We start from the raw sequence: 18757 nt of genomic DNA, 5'->3' as shown, positions 1-18757 counted from the left end.
CACACATCAAATTATATACCACTAAAATAATTGGATTTTAAAAAAATAATTCTAGTATTTCTTTTAATTTTTTTCGTGAGCAAGGGTGCAGATGAGCCCGGGAGCAGAAGCATCGTGCCTCTCCCAAGCCCTGGAGGCCTCGCCCTCGCCCCGTCGTGCCGCGCCTCTCCAAAGCCCCAGCGGCCTCGCCCCCGCCGCGTCGTGCCCCTCCCAAGCCCCGCCGCTCCCTAGCCGCCTCGCCCCTCCCGAGCCCCGACGGCCCTCCTCCCCCAAGCACATACATGACCACCAAACAACTCAAGATGTGTGTATTTATCATGTCTATACTTAGCATGCATCAAGAGGGAACATACATGCTGAGTGAAAACTGCTGCCAAACACATCCTAATGTTTTTCAAGGCGACAACCGACGATGAAGCTCGATCAATAAGCCCGACATCCCTCGCTGGCTCCTCGCCCATGCCGATGGAGGCACCTCCATGAGAATGAAGAGGTAAAAGAAAAACTTATTTTCTCCATGGCAATGAACCAAGATCTTAATTCGAGTTTTTTCCCCTAAAAAAATGTGAGTTTTATTTAGTATTTATAAGCAAAAAACGTGTGGTTCTCTATAAACCGGCCCCCAAAGCCGAACAACGGTCCTCTTCACCCCGAAACCCGAACCCTGCCCCCTCTCCCGTTGGCACTCAGGTCAAAAGACGGAAACGCCCACCGCCTCCACCCCCGGTTCGAACCCATCCATGGCCGACGGCGACGGCGACGGCGGCGGAGCGTCGCCGGCGCGCGAGGGCGGCGACGGCGGAGCGTGGGTCCGCGTCTACGACCGGATGCGGGCCATCCTGGTCAAGACCCACCGGGACGTGGAGAGGCTGCTCGCCGACCGCACGCGCCTCGAGGGGCTCCTCCAGATCCAGCACGACTTCTGGCTCCGCCACCACGCCGTCCTCAGCGACGGCCTCGACGAGGTCCGCCCCTCCCTGATTCCATCCCTTTTCCATCCTCCCCCGCCCGCCTGACGGTCCCTGGTGTTTCGTTGGCAGACGCGGAGGGTGGATGACTGCGTGCAGCGGGGCGACGCGGCCATGCTCCACCAGCTCCAGGACGAGAAGGACCTCGAGTTGCGCCGCCACCGGGACTACATCGGTAAGAGCACAAAATCCCCACCCCTCCTCCCCCCTATGTGCTGTTTCCTCCTCTTCTTGCCGATTTGGTGGCAGAAATCCCGGGCCATGGGCTCTCCTGGAGGGATTTGGGTTAGCCTCCAGGCGCGAAAGCCGGCGTCTTTTTCGGCATAGGGGTTGTTCCCGGGACGCCAAATGTTCCATCTTTGCTTGCGTTCGCTGTGCGTGCAATGCTTGGATTCAGATTGTTGTGATGCTCCTTTTGCGGCGGCATGCCTGATGTGAATTTTGTCAAGATTCTCTGTATGTATGTATGTATGCATGCTGCCGTGCTGGTTTAGTTATTTCTACGTTTCGCCCTTCCAACATTTTAGGGAATTAAGTTGCATGCTAATTCACCAAATGTATACATGATGATATTGTTTGGGCTTCGAAATTTGTTAGTCGCGGCTGCAGTTCCTGCACTGCACTGTTGCATTGCTGGACACCAAAGCAGTACTCCAACGATGACATTTCGTCATGTCCACAGCTTATCGCTCCCGCTCGCATTCATCAAGAACCGGGATTCCTGGCAATTGCGACCCACTTAAAGTGGCAGCTAGTGCTTTGCTTTTTCCGTTTAGAATAACATTTTGCCCATGATTTATGTTGCTGCTGGTTGCTGATATCATTGTGTTTTTGTGTTTGATGTACAACACCAAGTGCTTTGCTTTTTCCGTTTGGAATAACATTTCGCCCATGATTTATGTTGCTGCTGGTTGCTGATATCATTGTGTTTTTGTGTTTGATGTACAACACCAAGTGCTTTGCTTTTTCCGTTTGGAATAACATTTCGCCCATGATTTATGTTGCTGCTGGTTGCTGATATCATTGTGTTTTGTGTTTGCTGGGATGCAGCTGCTTTGACTGAAGAAAACAATCAGCTGAAGGTACTTAACCGAAACAAAGTTGCGTTACCCACAAGCACGCAGTGAAACTTGTCCATCTCGTTAAATGGTGTTCTGTGTCTGCTCCTTTTTTCTTTAGATAAAATTGAAGGAAGCTGAAAGTTGTGCCGAGCTCAGCGAGCCGAGCACAGACCCCGAGCGCAGTGGAAGAGATTTGAAATCAGAGTTAAGGAAGCTAAAGAAAGCCTATAAGGCCCTGAGCTCACAGAAGGAGACTGAGGTTTCCGCGTTACTTGCAGAAAAGGATTTTGTGTGGAATCAGTTCAAGATGATGGAGAAGGACTACAAAGCGCTCGTTAAGAAGATGGACAAGGAGGCAGCACAGGCTACTGAAGCAGCAGAAAAGCTTCAGCAGAAGCTGGAGGAGCTGCAACTGCAAGTGGTGGCCCAAAAGAAGGATGATGATATTGGCAGATTGCAGGCTGAAGCTAATGATGCCAAAATGAAGATGCTGGCTCTCGAGGATAAGCTACATAAAATGCACTCCCTGGTCAGTGAGAAAGATGATGAAATCCAAAAACTCAAGAGTGGGCACCTTCAGGCTAGTCAAAAGCAGAAGGATATCAACGGGGCACGAAGAAAATGTAGGTCTGAAGGTCCATCTGTACGGGGCAAGTCTAAAGGTAATCCTCGGAGGCAAATAGTAGAAGAGGATCAACCAGAGACCAGTCAGAAGCGTCAGTGTCCCTCTTCGTTATCTGTACGGGGCAAGTCTAAAGGTAATCCTCGGAGGCAAATAGTAGAAGAGGATCAACCAGAGACCAGTCAGAAGCGTCAGTGTCCCTCTTCGTTATCAAGTGTAAGTACTCCATTCCCAAGTATATCATCCGTGTACTGAGCTACTGACATGCTCCGCTGATAACCTAGATGCTAAGTTCCTGTTATAGAAAAATTTAACTTTTCCTGTGACTGTAATGTCTAATTTCTTGGCAGGCTGCATGAGTTGCATTTTTCTGTACATATGGACAAAGAGTAATGTTGATGTAATTTTAGTGATTATTATTTGAGTTGCAAGTGCTCATAAAGTAAAAGTAGCATCACACGTACTGAATTACATTCTTAAAAAACTCAGAACCAGGCAAAATACGGCTCTGACTTACCAGTTTATCGCTTTCCAGCTAATGGGTAACATTCTACTGCTAGTTTGTTCATCTATATGTGTAAACAAACCTAACCTGCAGAGAGGAGATATTATGCATCTTATTGCATTTGAAACCCCCTCCTTCATCAGCTACAATATCTTAATTCTTTGTATGTCGCATGAGTTGCGATCAGCTGTTGTTCATAAATAGTAAAATCTACAATTTACTTGTGTCAGTAGCAACTTTTCACAAATAATTGTAATGTCCAATTCTTGGCAAGCCGCCTCAGCTGTGTCTTGCTGTAAATATGGACAAAGAGTTAGCTTGATGGATTTTAGGTGAGCATTATGTTCCTTGCTAGGTGCTCATGAAGGACCATCACAGATAAATTCTAGGAGAATAACAAGGACATGGCCAAATATGTTCCTTGCTTTTAACCATGTCACTTTCAACATTTGGTTTGTTCATCTATATGCAGAAGCAAGACCTACCCTGCAGAGTAGAATAACATATCACTCTTGACACTAACCATGTGCTCATCTATGTCCTAATTCTTGGGGGCCGCATGAGTTGCGTCCTGCTGTAAATATGGACACATAATAAGGTTGATGGAATTTAGGTGAGCATCACTGAGTCATAGATGCTCATAAAGGACCATCGCATATACACTTGGGAGACAGATTAATAGCAAGGACACGGCACTGTAAACCTTTTTGCTCATCTATGTCCTAATTCTTGGTAGGCTGCATAAGTCGCATCCTGCTGTAAATATGGACAAATAATAATGTTGATGGAATTTAGATGAGCATCATGTGAGTTGTAGATGCTCATAAAGGACCACCGCAAATACACTTGTCGAGACTACTAGTAGGACATGACTCATCTATGTCCTAATTCTTGGCAGGCAGCAAAGGTTGCATCCTGCTGTAAAATATGGACAAATAATAATGCTGATGGAATTTAGGTGAGCATCATGTGAGTCGTAGGTGCTCATAAAGGACCATCATAGATACACTTGTGATACCAGTAGTAGGACGGCAACATATGCTGTTTCCAATGTCAGTATCTCATCTGAACTATTTCTACACCTGAGGTGTCTAGTTTTTTTTGTCAGCGTGCATAGTCCAAAATTACACGACAATGAGGGTCCCGATCATCTTTGCCTGTGTCGCTTTTGAATTTTTTGCCTCACATATTGTGATGTCCTAATTCTTGCTGTGCTGACAGAACGCCATTGGTGCATGCAGGGAGTGGCGCTCGGCGGCCGCCCATTGCATAAGACGCACCGGAAACCCGTGCCGTCTGCGTCCCAGCAGCACGTACTCTTCTCCGCCAATTTTAAGGTCCCAAAGCTGAAGGCCCCGCCCCTCCTCCTTCGTAGTAGTCTGATCTAATTGCATTCTGACATGTGCAGCTGCTGTTAGACCTCTGCGATGCCCAGGGATGAAGCCAACATGCAAGCATAGGGGGGGGCAAGTTTGTTCATGGAGGAGGCAAAGTTCATATGAAGTAAAAAAAAATAGCTATAACAACCATTGTTATATTAGAAAAATAAATTTGTTAGGGGGGGTCTAGCCCCCCCTTGTCCCCCCCTAGAATCGTCCCTGGCGACGCCGGTGTTTAGGTGGTGTGTGGAGTTAGCGATGAGGTCTGCTGTTAGACCTCTGCGATGCCGGTGTTTAGGTGGTGTGTGGAGTTAGCGATCATGTTTAAGCTTTATCTTGTGCCGATCGTGGCTTTTAGCATACATCCTCGACCTTATTTTGGAGGCTCTTTTGTAGCATATTCGTGGGCGTTGCGTGAACCGAAGGGCTCGCTGACCGGTGTATGTATGTATGTCTGTGTGTGTATTAATCATGTGTGTGTGTGTGTATTAACCTGGGGGCCGGAACTCGCGAGGTGTTTGTAGATGTGACGCAAACCCCCCTCGGTTATATGTGTTTGTTTCTATCGTTGGTGTGTAAAATGTTGAGTAGCGTTTGAATTTGCGCACTGGTGAACTTGCTTAGGGCTTTCGATGGTCGAGTTGCGTTGTGTACATAAATGTGTGGAGATTCAGTTTGGATGATTGATTTCTGTTTGGGAAAATTGTCGGTTGTTGTCTAGCCATTTGAATTTGTGCTTTTGTGAATCTGTCAATTTTTTTCCCTCCATGGTGAAGTTGCGTCATCCACCACATAAATACGAAGAAATTTATTTGCACCACAACATTTGAGAGGAATAAAGCACACACTTCATATTTGGGCGTTTCTTGGTGTATAAACCCCCCTGCTAAACAGGCGCAATGACCGCTGAAACTAGGCGATGCTGCTGCGAAAAGTAAGTAGAAAATGGTTCGACATGGTAAATTTCCCTTATTTTTGTGAGAATTCTTTTGTTTTTGGAAGAAAGCACATATTTATTTATATTTACGTAAAGAATTCTTGGGAAAACACACAGTTTCTCTTTAAACCAAACTTGTAAAACAAATGTAATGTAAGAAGAAGAAGAAAAAAAACACAAGAAATCCAAGACGGAAGGAACTCTTCTTCTTGGAGCACAAGAAGGAAGAAACCTCCAGCCACCGCCACTGCCGCGCGGGCCCCACCTGCAGCAACAGGTCTCCGCCCACCCCACGGCCCCGCGGGCCGACTGTATAGGCCCGGCCCAGCCCGGCGATCCCATCCCTCTTTATCAATCCTCTCCTCCTCCCCTTCTTCTCCTGCCCCACGAAACAGAGAGAAGAGAAGAGGAGAGGAGAGGAGAGGAGCCCTCGACCCCGCCGCCGCAAGCCCTCGTCTCCGATCCCGCCGTCGCCGTCGCAGCCATGCCGTTCACCCCGGGACCCTACTCCGGCAAGAGCACCCTCGCACTCGTAAGCAGCCGAATATCTCTCTCCCCCTCTCCCCGTCCTCGCGGATCAGATCTGAGTGGCTGACTGACTGACCGACCGATGACCGGCGGTCCTCGCGATGGATGTTGCTTTGCAGGTGGCCAGGGTCTCCGCGGTCGGCATCGGCGTCGTCTACGGCTCCGTCAAGCTCGGCATCCTCAAGGTAAACGAGCCCCCCGATCCTCTATGATGCCGATCCCCGTGGGCGCGGTCTCTGGTTCTAGGGTTTGGGTGATTTGGTTCGATTGGACGAGGGCGTGCTGTGCTGTGCTGTGCGGCCTCAGAGCCTGAAATCGGACAAAGGGTTTGGGTTTGGAGACGTGATTGATTGGGCATAATGTTGGTTGCTGCTGCCTCATATCCTGTTAGAGCGCCTTAGATTCTCCTTCCGGGTTCGGTCTATGCCGCCACGCCTTAGCTTACGCCTTAGCTTGGGCTGTGGTGTTTTCAGAATCTGAGATTAGCCAACGGTTTGGGTTTAGAATGCATGTAGGTGGCTCGCTGCCTTCCTTCGCACTTCAACATACAGCCTATTCTTCTGCCGGTTAGGTCTGATAATGCCGTCGCGTAGCAATTTGCGTGTCCCTCTTGCTTTTGCGCCTGTTTTGGCTCAACAGCTGGCCCTTCTGCGTTACAATTACCCATTGGCCCATAACTGGATTGGCATGATTTTAGGGTTATGTACCATGGCGGAGTAGCTCTGTGGAGTTAGCTTCATATGTCAGTTTCAGAGGAGAGGGAGATTTCCAGTGTCACCTGTTTTTGCGATCCTGTGCTTCTGCTTGCAGTCTTGTTTAATTTGGTGTTATATGGCGGTGACTCGTCCTGTTGTTATCTGAATGTTGAGTTTGACGCGGGATTAACCTGTAGGGTCATGTGCTGTTACTTGTATTTCTGCCCTCAGTAGTTCCATGAGTTAGTTGCCTGAGATAGATATTGCTCTGGCAAGCATGTACCCTACTTAGATCCATATTGCTCTGGCAAGCATGTACCCTACTTAGATCCATAGGTTGCTGGGGGCATCTAGTCTTTATATGTTTTGTGTCTTTGTTTCTATGCTCTGCTCAATAGCATTTGGAGACTTACTGAACACACTTGATGGAAAACAATTTATCTTGTGCATTGCTTTGGGTTCTGTTTTATTGTGTTGATGAAACCATACTTTGTACAGCTATTGTACTGTGCTGTTGGGTCCTAGCATCTTGCTATGTGTTTCAGGCATCAATATGTAGAACATGAGATAATAATGATTATCTCATTTTTCATGTGCCCCTATTGTATTTATAGTGAACGGAGGTTTTGATGTAATGTAGTTGTTTCCCTATCTCTGTATCTGTAGCAAGCACACCTAATTGTGTAAATATATAATATCCATGTACTGCTTAGCCTTAACTTGTTATCTTTAAGTTGCAAGTTACTTTTTTGTGATTATTCTGTAGTTAAAACACATATATGAATGGTTATCATGGCATATGCTTGTCTGTGCACTGAATTGTTCTCTCAATCGAATTACATTGTTCGCGAGTTTCATATTTTGTTACCTTCAAACCATCTTCTTACATTTGCATGCTTTTTCTTTTTTGTCTCTCCAGATGACCAAGCCCAAGGAGGAAGCAGCTGCTCACCACTGAGGATGAGGACAAGTAGCTCCAGCGGGTTGACGCCGTAGATTCAACAATGTACCTTCTGTACGCGCATTCGGATCTGTGATTTGTGTATGAAACCCAAAAAAACCCAAGCCCATGTGGGAGCTGAACCTTAGTTTTTTTTTTTGCTTGTGGAAAATAATATCCTCGGCTGAATCGACTTGAAATCAGGAAAGAGTGAAAATTAATATCTTTTGGTGTGGTGCTGTGATTCAAACTCTGTTTTTGTTGTGCCATCTATATTGTGCTCTGCAACCTGATTGGCTGGTCTAGTGAGATTTTCTTTTCAGCATATTGCAAGTTCCATTTAGACCTACACTCTTGATGATCCGGCTCATGATTTAATTTCCAGCCAAGTTTATGTTTTCAAGGGACGAGGAATTACAGAAGACCCTGTAGTACTCGGACATTGTTAAGCTTTCCTGCTGAATACAAGCAGATTCCTCTTCTTGTAAATAAAGTTGTCATATACTTGTGGTTCGTTTGGTCCCCTGATCATCAAATCCATTTGCATTTGCAAGAAAAGCTCTATGCATTATTATTATGATTTAATTTATGTATTTAGCATTGTTTGCAACTGTGTCAGTTTTATCACCAGGAATAGATAGAGCAAGCTGCCATCATCATGCTCATGCAACGGTGTGCCCTGCTGTCCAATTTCGACAAAATGTGCTCCAACGGAAACACCACGAATCAAAAGTCGACTCTCGAGACAAAGTGGTACAAAGCAGCAGTCCAGGCTGTGGCTGCTATGCTACTGCTTGGAAAGAAACTAATACATGCAAGCAATCCAACAAAAAGCTTGAATGAAGCAAACGATAACTGAAAGTAGCGCATACAAAGAGCAACCCGCCTGGACACAACCATATTGGTGAATAAACCAATTGGCAGACAAGATTTCCTATTGCTATCTATCCACTGCCAAATCATTCCTTTAACGGAGTCAAGTCGATCTTGAGCGGTTTCTTTCCTTTGGTGACTAGCTTCGCACAGAGAGAAAAAAGAAGAAAATGGTGAGCATTTAGAGAGAACTATTATACCCAAGCAAGGATGTCTAACTTACAGCGATCACAATCCAGCTCCTCCATATTGCGCAGTGGCTACAAACAAATGCGCTCAACAGTGACAAGTGAGCATTTCATCATCACACATCATGCTTGACAATGTCTCGACAGATCAGGGGATCATGTACCTGTCATAGGATTGTGAAAACAATCTTACAATACTGTCGTATCTCTATAGATCACCATGACAAAAATGAAGGGTGCAAGGAGCAAAAAGAAACATGATAGCTTCATCGACCTAGCTAGCTACCTCCATGAAACTACACCGACTGCAACAGCAGTCCTAGCGATGCACTATATGAGTTCTCGTAAGCCCCCACTTGCAACCCCACCACCATCAAGCTTACAAAACAGAATCAATGCCCTGTTGAGCAAAATTAATAAAATCCTCGAAAGACGGTTTGTTTGGAAGATGTTTAATCAGGTCATCGATGTGATAATACTTACAATTGGGCAATTTGCTTTCCTCAGCCACTCAAAGTTCCTTGGATCAACAATCAGATCATATGTGGTGTGCAATAAAAACAAAACAAGATACTGCTAAATCAGTTATCTGCTACAATGAAAGCATGAACATAAGTTGCTTGTTGCACGAAGAATAATGTCTGATTCTCCTTTAACCTCAGTAAGTAAAGCGGGCAAATGGTTGTATTGCTCACTTTGCTTTAGGGCAGCTGCACTGCATGGTGCCCCAACCTGACTAGTAGTATGTACTACTATTTGTAAATTCAAACATGCTAAAATCCTAAATGGCTAGGGACACAGAGACATTTGAAGAGCTAGTTAGCCCTCACATGTCACTTTTTCATGTATTTTTTCTTCATCTAGCTGCTCCATCGCAACAATCATTATTCCCCATGCCACATCATATCCGAGTGTCCAGAAAGAGCAGGATATCCTAGTCAGTACAACATGTTTCCTTATAATTACACAGCATATAATGTAATATGATATTATGTGTTTTCTCTTATTTCGCCTAGCCCAACTTGTTTGGGACTAAAGCTGCTGCTCTGTAAACAGGCAGTACAAAAAAAGTCAAAAGATGGACTTAATTGTAGCCAAACATGGTGCCTCGCTCACAGTCCATCACATTTTGATTTCCAGCGAGTCTAATTTTCTCCGCAGAGTTGGCCATAACCTGTTAAGGTGCAGCCAATACAGGATCACGTCAGCAAATGTGCAACTTAACTAGATGCTGGGCGCAACATTTTCCATTGAAAAAAATATCTAGTTAAGTAGCACAAGCATGTCATTGGTATTTGGGCGAATAACTCCTGTGCGACATATTTCCCCGTTATTCGGTGGAGAACGACGTCATTCGATCAAATAGCTCAGAGACGACCGTTGGAACGGCCCAAATAGCCACGGTCCGATATGGCTCTTTTAAGCCCTCAAACAGAAGGAAACTGTTAACAAATCTGGATCATGTGAGCTGGGCTGTTTGAACGCGGGACCCACCAATCACTCGTTGCTATGCGGGACCCACCTGTCGCCCGTTGCTACGTGCCACCTCAGACTGGGACCCATCACTTATCCATGTCAACCTTATCGATTTTATAAGAGGCAGACTGTCCCCGCTCCCGTGCTCGGGCCCTGCCCCCGACATAACCGTTGCCTCCCTTCCCATGTTCTTCTCCGCTCTTCTGCGCACCTTCTTCTTCCTCTTCTCTGGCAACGGTCCACGGCAGCGTCGGTGAGGGATATGTCCAGCTCCACTTCTGGCTCCCAGAAGTCATGACTGCGTTATGGAGAAGTCCCGATGACTAAATGCCCGGACTACCCTCGCCTAGATCCATTGAAGCGCTTGACATGTGTGCGCTCGACGAGGGGCAATGTCGGTTGGGAATTTGTCAAATGCGAGAGCGCCCGACATCGTGGGAAGGATGGGAAGGTAGGGTTTGTCCTGATTTGTCTCGATTTGGCGCGATTTTGATTTTGCAGTATGGATTTGGAAATTAGAATTTCCGTTTCCCTTTTCAGGATTTGGAGGAATGCGGCCATTTTGAGTGGATGGATAAGTACATTCGGGATCGAAGGTTTCAAGTTGAAGTGATGCCCCCAATTCAGGGGTTTCCAATTCAGGCGGCTCCCATCTCGTCTGCTGTGGAGGAGGAGATCTCAAACGGGCACACAACCGATTGTCCATTGGAGGATTTTTTGGTGAAGAGGGAGTTGCAGAAATTGAACAAGCACCTGAGCGAAATTTTGGAATTGAAAAAGCAGTCAAACATGATGGCCGGACCATTTTATCTTTATGTGTTTTTATTTGGTGTCATTGCTTATTTGGTGTTTCTTTGTCGTTCGGATTAGGAATTTCGATTTACGAGTTGTTTGTAAGATGAACTATGTTATAAATTAGCTCTGAATGTTTGCAGTCGAAATCGAAAGCGTATAAATTCAGGTGGAAATTAGCTCTGAATTCAGTTAACACCTCGAACAGGTTCAGTTAGCCGTTTCTGAAAACGAAAAACCGACAAGTTCATGGGACTGATGTTGGGCCAAGCCATGAGTACTCACTTAAATTAAGTGAAGGAAAAAAAAGAATTTCGTGTTGGAAAAAAGGTGGGAAAGGTTGGCTAAGTGGATGACACGTGTTCGATCATAGCAAAAGTTGCTTGACACGTTATTGTTGGCAAAATCATTATTAGACGTGTTGGAATGTTGGCTAAATGTTTTACGACGTATTCGACCAAAAAATAGGTTGAATGAAATATTGTGGGTTAAAAATTATGGTATGTCGTGTTGGCTAAATAAAATATTATTGTGTTGGCTCAAGTTAAAAGAAATGTCTACTTGGCTCAAACATAGGTCTGTACATGTCAAGTTTTGATGTGTACATGTGAAGTTTTGGTGTGTACATAGAAGTGGTTTATTAAAGTTTTGAAGATGTGTGTAGGATGTGTTTTGGAGATGGAGATAGATTCATTCATGCATGGCTGCATGAACACATGTATGTATTGTATTTTTTTTCTTTACATATTTGTATTGTAATTAGTTGCATGTTCATGGTTGCATGTCCATGATTGCATGTTCATAGTTGCATGTCCATGGTTGCATGTCCTAATAAAAGAGCCCATGAGCCTTAAAGATAATACTTTCTCAACTTCAGGAAAAAAATTGCATCCTAAAAAAATTATGATGACCCTACTAGCTACTAATAGATCAGAGAAAGAAGGAGAGGTGGGAAAGAATTGCTATTGACCAGGGCGGGTCTAGATCCATGCATGCCTACATTTTAGATAGAGGTAGTAGCATAAGTAGTAGCATTACATAAGTAGTAGCATTGCATGAACTAGATAGTACCATTACTAGATAGAACACTACACATCAACATAGTAGATAGTGCCATATTATACGGAAATTGCTTTTGGCTCCCGAGCTCCATGAAGGCCTTTAAATTTGAAACTCAAATTTCATGAAAATTGGTATTTTTATATTTCAAAAAAATTTGAAAAAAATACAGGGATAAGTGAAGGCGTAACACACATGTGTGTAAATTTTCAGAAGAAAATACATTGAAATGAGGGCTGTGCAAAAAAGACAAATCTGAGGCTTTTTTACACGTGACACTATTCATCGTTTCAGGCCATGAATTTGTCTTTTTTGTGCAGATCATATTTCAAGGTATTTCATCCTAAATTTTTGCACACATACACATAACATCCTTCTTTACTTCCATATTTTTTTTAGATTTTTTTGAAACCGAAAAATTTGAATTTTGAATTATTCAAAAATTTCGGCCTCCATGGAGGCCGAGCTCCAAACGTCCGCACTCCATATTATATAGATAGATAGATAGATCTATTTATATAGATAGATAGTATCATATTACAACTTATATAGATATATAGTAGCATTATGATCCTAGATAAGATAGATATATAAATAATAGCATTACAACTTATATAGACAATACCATTACGACCCTAGATAAGATAACACAAGACACCTAACGCCACCGACGTTGAAGTTGGCCTTAGATTAGAGGAAACCTATCTACGAGTCTCTCGATCTGATCATGTAGGCTGTAACTTTGAGTTGTACTTTTTAATTCCTTTCCCCCTACCAATAAACTTGGGAAACCCAACTACTCATCATCTGGTATCGAGTGTCTCAATCTTTCATTTTTCGATAAATGGCACTTTATTATTACTTTAATGGATTATTAAGCATTACACCAGACTAATAGTAATTAAGATGTTTTAACCAAAATATTTTGCTGTTGATTCATGGACTGAAGAGCTGGGTGATTTGCTCATTTTGGCTGCGGGATGCTTTGCTCGTTACTGAAGTATTTGTGGGGGTCAATCGCAGCCTTGGACTTGGTGAGCCTCTGTTATTTACCCTTGAAGTATTTCGGGCCCCAGTTGGGGCCGAGATCCAGGTCCCTCAGTTGAAGTAGGCCCCCTTGGCTTGGATTTGGAGCTCACGTAGGGTGTCATGAACGCATACATGTTCCTGAACCACCTTGTCTGCATTGCTCCCCCGTCTCCCGACTCCACCGGGCAGTAGTTGTACAACTGCAAGCTGTAGAGCACGCCAACACGGTGCGGGAACGGCGTCGCGTCCTCCGACACATTGCTCATCTGACCGCCGTAGGGCACCAGGACGACCTGCGCCATGGGCTGCGCGAGCTACTTGCCGAAGATCTTGGTCCACACCGCCCGACGAATGGGCTGCCGGACATAGTCGGTCGCCGCCTTGAAGTAAGCAAGAGCTCTCAGCACTGTCTGCCTCTCCACCAACGGACTTTAGGCATCTTTAGGGGCCTGACCATGCTAGCAAGACTCGCACCACAATAATCATTGCTATCTTATGAAATATATGGAAAAGAAGAAATGCAAAGGTCTTCAGGGAAGAACTGCAACCTATCCACCTCATTACCCGCTCTGCGGCGGATGATATTATGCTCTGGTCTAACATATGTTCAAAGGAGCAGCCCATGCTCCTGTTTCGGGATTGGTGCACCATATTGTTTCATTTATCGGAGAGATTGTAACCTAAATACTTTGTACTCTTTCCCTACCTCCAGCTCCCTTTCCTATATATGTAAGTGTACTGATTTTATTATTGAAATGGTTCAGGCCGGCGTAAGCCTGCTGTAGCATCGTCAAAAAAAAAATCGAAGGTAAGAGTACCATGTTAAAATTGTTCGTATTTGTGAGGATAGAGGAAATCAAGAGGAATTCTTCGGGGGTAGCTTATAAGGTCCCTCACTATTGCCATGTCATCACATGGTTAGAGCATTGACAACAAATTTGACATATCCAGCCTCTCAAACGCCCCCGGCCGCGTCCGTGAACACTCACCGGTCACATCTAAAATTTGCTACTATACTTTCGGATATCTCATACTTGAAACTTTAAATCCATACAAAACATGCAAAGAGGAGCATCTACGTACCACACAGATCAACTACAACCTACACTAACCTAATCCTCGTCGGAGATGCATGTCCATGATCTTTGTGCCCGGCTCCAGGTACATGGGCGAGAGCCTCAATTGCGGCTCCTTCGTGTCAGCCTCCTCCTCCGCCTCGCCCGGATCTCCTCCTTAATCTGAAATCGACACTCCAGCATTAGCATCGCATGCGTGTCTTTTTTTGAAGGGTCATATCAAAGTCGGATGGTGAGGGTATGTGGGAAGAGTGAGGCGGAGAGGGAGAGAGGTGGATGGGCTCGGATGGTGGCGCAGGGAGGGTCGAAGTGGATGGGCTAGGGCTAGGGGGCTCCGTCTGTCTTATGTAGCCGCACATTGGCCCTTGGGCTGCGAGACGGAGCGGCGCCACACGGTGTTCACACCCCACAGGAGGAGACACCCATCGCCCCGTCGGGTTTTCGAGTGTTTTCATTGGGGGGGGGGGTCCGCGACCCGGAGCGGCGCCATGTGACGCTCACACACACACACCGAAGGAGACACCCGTCGGACCGTCAGGTTTTCGGGTGTTTTCTTGAGGGGCCCGCATGTTAGTCCAACATGGCGGATGCGCCTGGACCTCCTCATATCCGTCCCATATGTAGACTGGATATGAAGGGTGTTTGTCAGTCCGAACATTTGAGGCATGTTTGAGGTGCCCCGCCAGGTCTTTTTTAACCGATCCAGTCCGCCCAGTCATTTGTGAGGGTTTGAGACCCCAAGGCCAGCCCTGTGTTTTGGGAGGCCCTAGGCGAACTAACGACATGGGCCCTTATGTCCTAAGACCATATATATGAATGTGTGTGCGTGACACATATATATAACTAGCCCTAAAAAATATAACATAGTAAGAGTAAGCTTTCAACCTCGCATCTTTAGTTTAAGATTTGACGATACTAATTGTTGGACAATGCCCAAAATGAAACTAACGACATGGCATGATTACCTCAAATAAGAATGAAATTTGACTGATTCCATCGTCGAGAATAATACTTCAGTGCTTCAGAAAAAGTTTCTTCGGGCATTTCTTAGTGCAAAGTCATTAACGGCACAATCAAGATCAACATTGTTCAAAATATCCTTCTGAATGCAAAACACATAGCCAAGCCATCTAATCTATCTTGTAAAGTACTTATTCAAAGAACCCTTGGGTGGTGAATTTTTAGATCACTTTCTTATTTTTTTCTGTTTTTTCAGCACTCGACAAATGCTTCTTATTAGGCAACATGGCTGGTCAATGTCCTAAAATTATGAAGAAAATACGATATAAAGAATTAGAAATTATACATCGAATGATTTGAACCCTAGGCATATACACAGACTGACAAAAAATTATGATGGTTGAATACCTACTGTGAAAGATTGAATTAGAAAATTATACATTAAAATTTTGAAACTTTGTGTATATTGAAATTGAAGGATGGATCATGGATGAATAGTTGAATACATACATGCTCAATAAAGCGTAAAATAGACTAGTGATTACTGAAATCGGGGTTAGGGGGATGGATCAGGATTGTCAAAATGGGTAGAATCGATATCAGTCCATAGACTTCTTTTAATAATTCCGATTTCGAAAAAGAATTGATAGTTTCTACCTCTACCCTATCTATTATCATTTCAACGATCAACTTCCCCCATAATGATATCTATACTACCTAATATCGTCATGATATCAGCCAATTTCATTTTTTTAACTAGCTGAGGAAGAATTTGCAAATTAATAAAACCGGGTGGACGGATTTTCCATCTCCAGGGAAAAAGGCTATCATCTCCTACTAGATAAATCCCTAATTCACCTTTTGGGGCTTCCACTCTTACATAAAGCTCTTGTCTTGACAATTCAAAATTGGGTGAAGGTTTTTTACCAAGAAATTTATACTCAAAATCATTTCATTACAAGTGTACGCACGGTGGATGGCCGGGTTGCCGAACTTTCGAGCGACGCGTGTAGAGGCGGCAACCAGCTGCGCCCAAGGCGCCGAGTCACGACAAAATTGACAAAAATGACCTGTGGGGGGAAAGAACTCACGGAGTGACCCTTCGAAGAAAATATTTCACCCGGCTGATCCTTTTGTGTGGCGCCCGACACCTAGGCGCCACACTACACTGTGTGACGCCTAGCCGTTCGGTCCCACACTACACTGTGTGACGCCTAGCCGTTCGGCCCCACACCCCCCGACCACCTGGCAGGGAGGGCCCACCCCCAGGCCATGTGACGACTAAGCCTCAGGCGTCACACATTGTAATGTGTGGCGCCGAACGCTTAGGCGCCACACATTAACTTAACTGGCCACGGCCATACACCAAGGCCGGTCCCAGCCCTGGAGACCCCTGGCTGTAAATGCTCTTATTGCCGTAGTGCTTGATTGATGGGCAATACGTCTCCACCCACCGAAAACCGCTTCGACCAGAGAATAAATGGAAGGAAGAGGAAATGGGAGGAATGAAATTGAAAGGGGAGAGTGAAGGGATAATCTGAAACAAGAATGAAATTCCCTTTCCCCTAAAAGAAAGAAGAAACTAAGTGTATGTAGAAAACTAACTTATTAAAGTAGATCAAATCACGAGACCATACATAAATCCAAGGATATATATATATATATATATATATATATATATATATATCACTTGATCGTGGGATCAACGACGTGCCCCGCGAACAGGATGGCACGGGACACCTCCTCGATGACAAAGAAGGCAAATGGATGATCAGCGACGAAGTCCACTGCTGGGTCCCGACTACAAGCGAACATACATGTCATCACGGTGGCAGCCGCGGCCTCACTGCCTTCCTCGTTCACCTCGATGACGGCCTGGTGAATCACGTCCTGCAGTGCCAGCCCCGCGCCGTCGTCCGCCATGCCCGACATGTCGGCCTTCCCAGGCTCGAAAGCAACCTTGAGCCCCATGTCCCGGAGAATGTTATTCATCGTCATGCGGAAGTTGACCTTGAATTTAGGCAGCCGGAAGTCGCCGACCTCGACGTCGCTCGTCGGCAGGTGCTTGAGCAAAAAGTCGGGGTCGCTGGCGATCTTGCCGGTGAGCCACCATAGCCCATCACGCGCGTCCGGGAGGAAGACGCACATCGAGTAGATCGGCCCCGACAAGGGGCGTCCTTGCTCGTAGCGGAGCTGGAGCACCTTGAAGCCGTCATGGCACGCGATTCTGTGGTCGCCGATGCCGCGCATGAAGGGCGAGTAGACGGATGTGTCGTCGAGGCGGTGGAACTTGCCGGCCTTGGTGCGCCCTTTGTTGAATCGCTTGTTCCACTTGCCCTTGAAGTAGATGGCATTGGCGAGTAGCAGGGTGGTGCGGTGGCACAACGTGCCTGGGCTGAGGATGGATGGGATGAGGTTGTTGGTCGATGCGGCGATCCATGCGTTGATCTGCTGCCTTGCCTCCTCCGGCTGCACGTACCACCACAACCAAGGATACATAGTTAATAACGACGTATCTGTAGTACATACTCCCTCCGTCAGTGCATGAAAATTCTTTAGAAATCTAGGAGTAGGTGAAATGAGTGATCACCTTGTCAAGAAAGTTGACGGCGCGAGTGACGGCCTTGTACGACTCGGTGGCGACGTGACGGTAGGCTGAGCGGAGGGGCATGGTGGTGTCGTGCCACACGCCGCATGCGAAGCTGATGCGCGGGCCACCCCTTTGGGACCGGTCGGCGAGGGCCTGCTCGGCCAGCGCGCAGACATGGCCGGCGAGGAGGTCCGGCGAAGGAGCGCCGAGGATGGCCAGCAGCTCCTCGAGGGTGCGTCCTCGTGCGCCGGCAGCCCCCAGCGAGAGGGCCACGTAGACAGACAACGGCGAGAAGGCCAGGTTGTGGCTCCTGCCGGCGTTGAGGTCACAGAGGCGCTTGTTTAGGCCGAGGGCGAACGCCTGCAGGCCGTCGTGGGCGGCGGCATGATCGGCCTCGTCCCATCGAGCGGCCGAGGCCGCTGCCTCCGCCTCCGCTGCCTTCAACGCCGCTGCCTCCGCCCGTTGGGCTGCGTAATCGGGCTCCATCAGGCCGAGCCTCCGGGCTATGGCGTGGTAATCGTCGTCGGCGCCCGGGCAGAGCATCTCGAAGCAGCGGATGGCCAACTCCTTGACTGATTCCATCTTTAGTTTGTCTTTGCGTTGATGCTTCTCTCTTGAGTTTTGATTTGATGATGCGAATTTGTATGGAGCGAATTTGCCTTGGACGTTCACACGGAAATTGATTAGTGAAGGCAGCTTATACAAGGGAGGAGGAAGCAAGCAGCGTTCCCACACCACACCCACCATCATCTTCCTTCCTGTGGCACCCACACCCACACCCACACCCACCCACCCACCTCTCATAACTGTTGCCAACAGCGCCGGTGATGGATGCCGCCTGCTTGCCTTCTTGCCGGTGGCCGATGCCGCGTGCCTTAGCTGCGAATGTGGGGCTGACTGAGTCGCAGCACATCAGGTACTTGCATATTAAAAGTGGGAAACAGGTCATTAGTCCCGGTTTTAAAGGATCTTTAGGCCCTATTGAAAAGCCAAGACTAAACAATCGGGATAAAATGTCGAAATTTTTAGTTCGGTTGTGTTACAAACTGGACATAATAGTGCTTCACGTGGCTGTTTTG

The 18757-nt window shown here is 46.3% G+C and overlaps 3 protein-coding genes and 4 non-coding genes across 13 annotated transcripts; 6 read left to right on the top strand and 1 right to left on the bottom strand.

Annotated features, from left to right (window-relative positions):
- The first annotated feature begins 681 nt into the window (after window positions 1-681).
- On the top strand, window positions 682-5020 carry LOC123431469 (axoneme-associated protein mst101(2)-like). 7 transcript variants are annotated; one of them, XM_045115271.1, is made up of 8 exons: window positions 682-965; window positions 1041-1143; window positions 2019-2050; window positions 2148-2708; window positions 2805-2867; window positions 4398-4493; window positions 4575-4585; window positions 4763-5020. In XM_045115271.1, the coding sequence occupies exons 1-8, from the start codon at window positions 741-743 to the stop codon at window positions 4848-4850; spliced, it is 1179 nt and encodes a 392-aa protein (XP_044971206.1). In that variant the 5' UTR covers window positions 682-740; the 3' UTR covers window positions 4851-5020. The 7 variants fall into 7 exon arrangements, with proteins under 7 accessions (XP_044971206.1, XP_044971199.1, XP_044971203.1 ...); XM_045115264.1 differs by having other exon boundaries at window positions 2148-2867; XM_045115268.1 differs by having other exon boundaries at window positions 2148-2867; window positions 4565-4585.
- Window positions 3431-3538, top strand: LOC123433833. Its single transcript, XR_006625138.1, has one exon. It is a non-coding gene; the product is annotated as a small nucleolar RNA snoR103 (small nucleolar RNA).
- On the top strand, window positions 3712-3817 carry LOC123433828. Its single transcript, XR_006625133.1, has one exon. It is a non-coding gene; the product is annotated as a small nucleolar RNA snoR103 (small nucleolar RNA).
- Window positions 3894-4000, top strand: LOC123433823. The gene has a single exon (XR_006625128.1). It is a non-coding gene; the product is annotated as a small nucleolar RNA snoR103 (small nucleolar RNA).
- LOC123433830 lies at window positions 4056-4163 on the top strand. The gene has a single exon (XR_006625135.1). It is a non-coding gene; the product is annotated as a small nucleolar RNA snoR103 (small nucleolar RNA).
- Window positions 5021-5827: 807 nt separating the features above from the next.
- Window positions 5828-7885, top strand: LOC123431467. Its single transcript, XM_045115263.1, has 3 exons — window positions 5828-6004; window positions 6120-6185; window positions 7615-7885. Exons 1-3 carry the CDS (start codon window positions 5957-5959, stop codon window positions 7651-7653), a joined length of 153 nt encoding a protein of 50 aa, XP_044971198.1. The 5' UTR covers window positions 5828-5956; the 3' UTR covers window positions 7654-7885.
- Window positions 7886-16774: 8889 nt separating this feature from the next.
- LOC123429020 (serpin-Z2A-like) lies at window positions 16775-18437 on the bottom strand. The gene is made up of 2 exons (XM_045113090.1): window positions 17679-18437; window positions 16775-17557 (listed from the first exon to the last, which is right to left on the bottom strand). The coding sequence occupies exons 1-2, from the start codon at window positions 18426-18428 to the stop codon at window positions 16775-16777; spliced, it is 1533 nt and encodes a 510-aa protein (XP_044969025.1). The 5' UTR covers window positions 18429-18437.
- Window positions 18438-18757: the final 320 nt, after the last annotated feature.

Source organism: Hordeum vulgare, chromosome 2H (genome assembly GCF_904849725.1).
Source record: "Hordeum vulgare subsp. vulgare chromosome 2H, MorexV3_pseudomolecules_assembly, whole genome shotgun sequence".
NCBI lineage: Eukaryota > Viridiplantae > Streptophyta > Magnoliopsida > Poales > Poaceae > Hordeum > Hordeum vulgare.
Note: the sequence above shows the minus strand (reverse complement) of the source record. Positions and strands in the feature narration are given on the sequence as shown.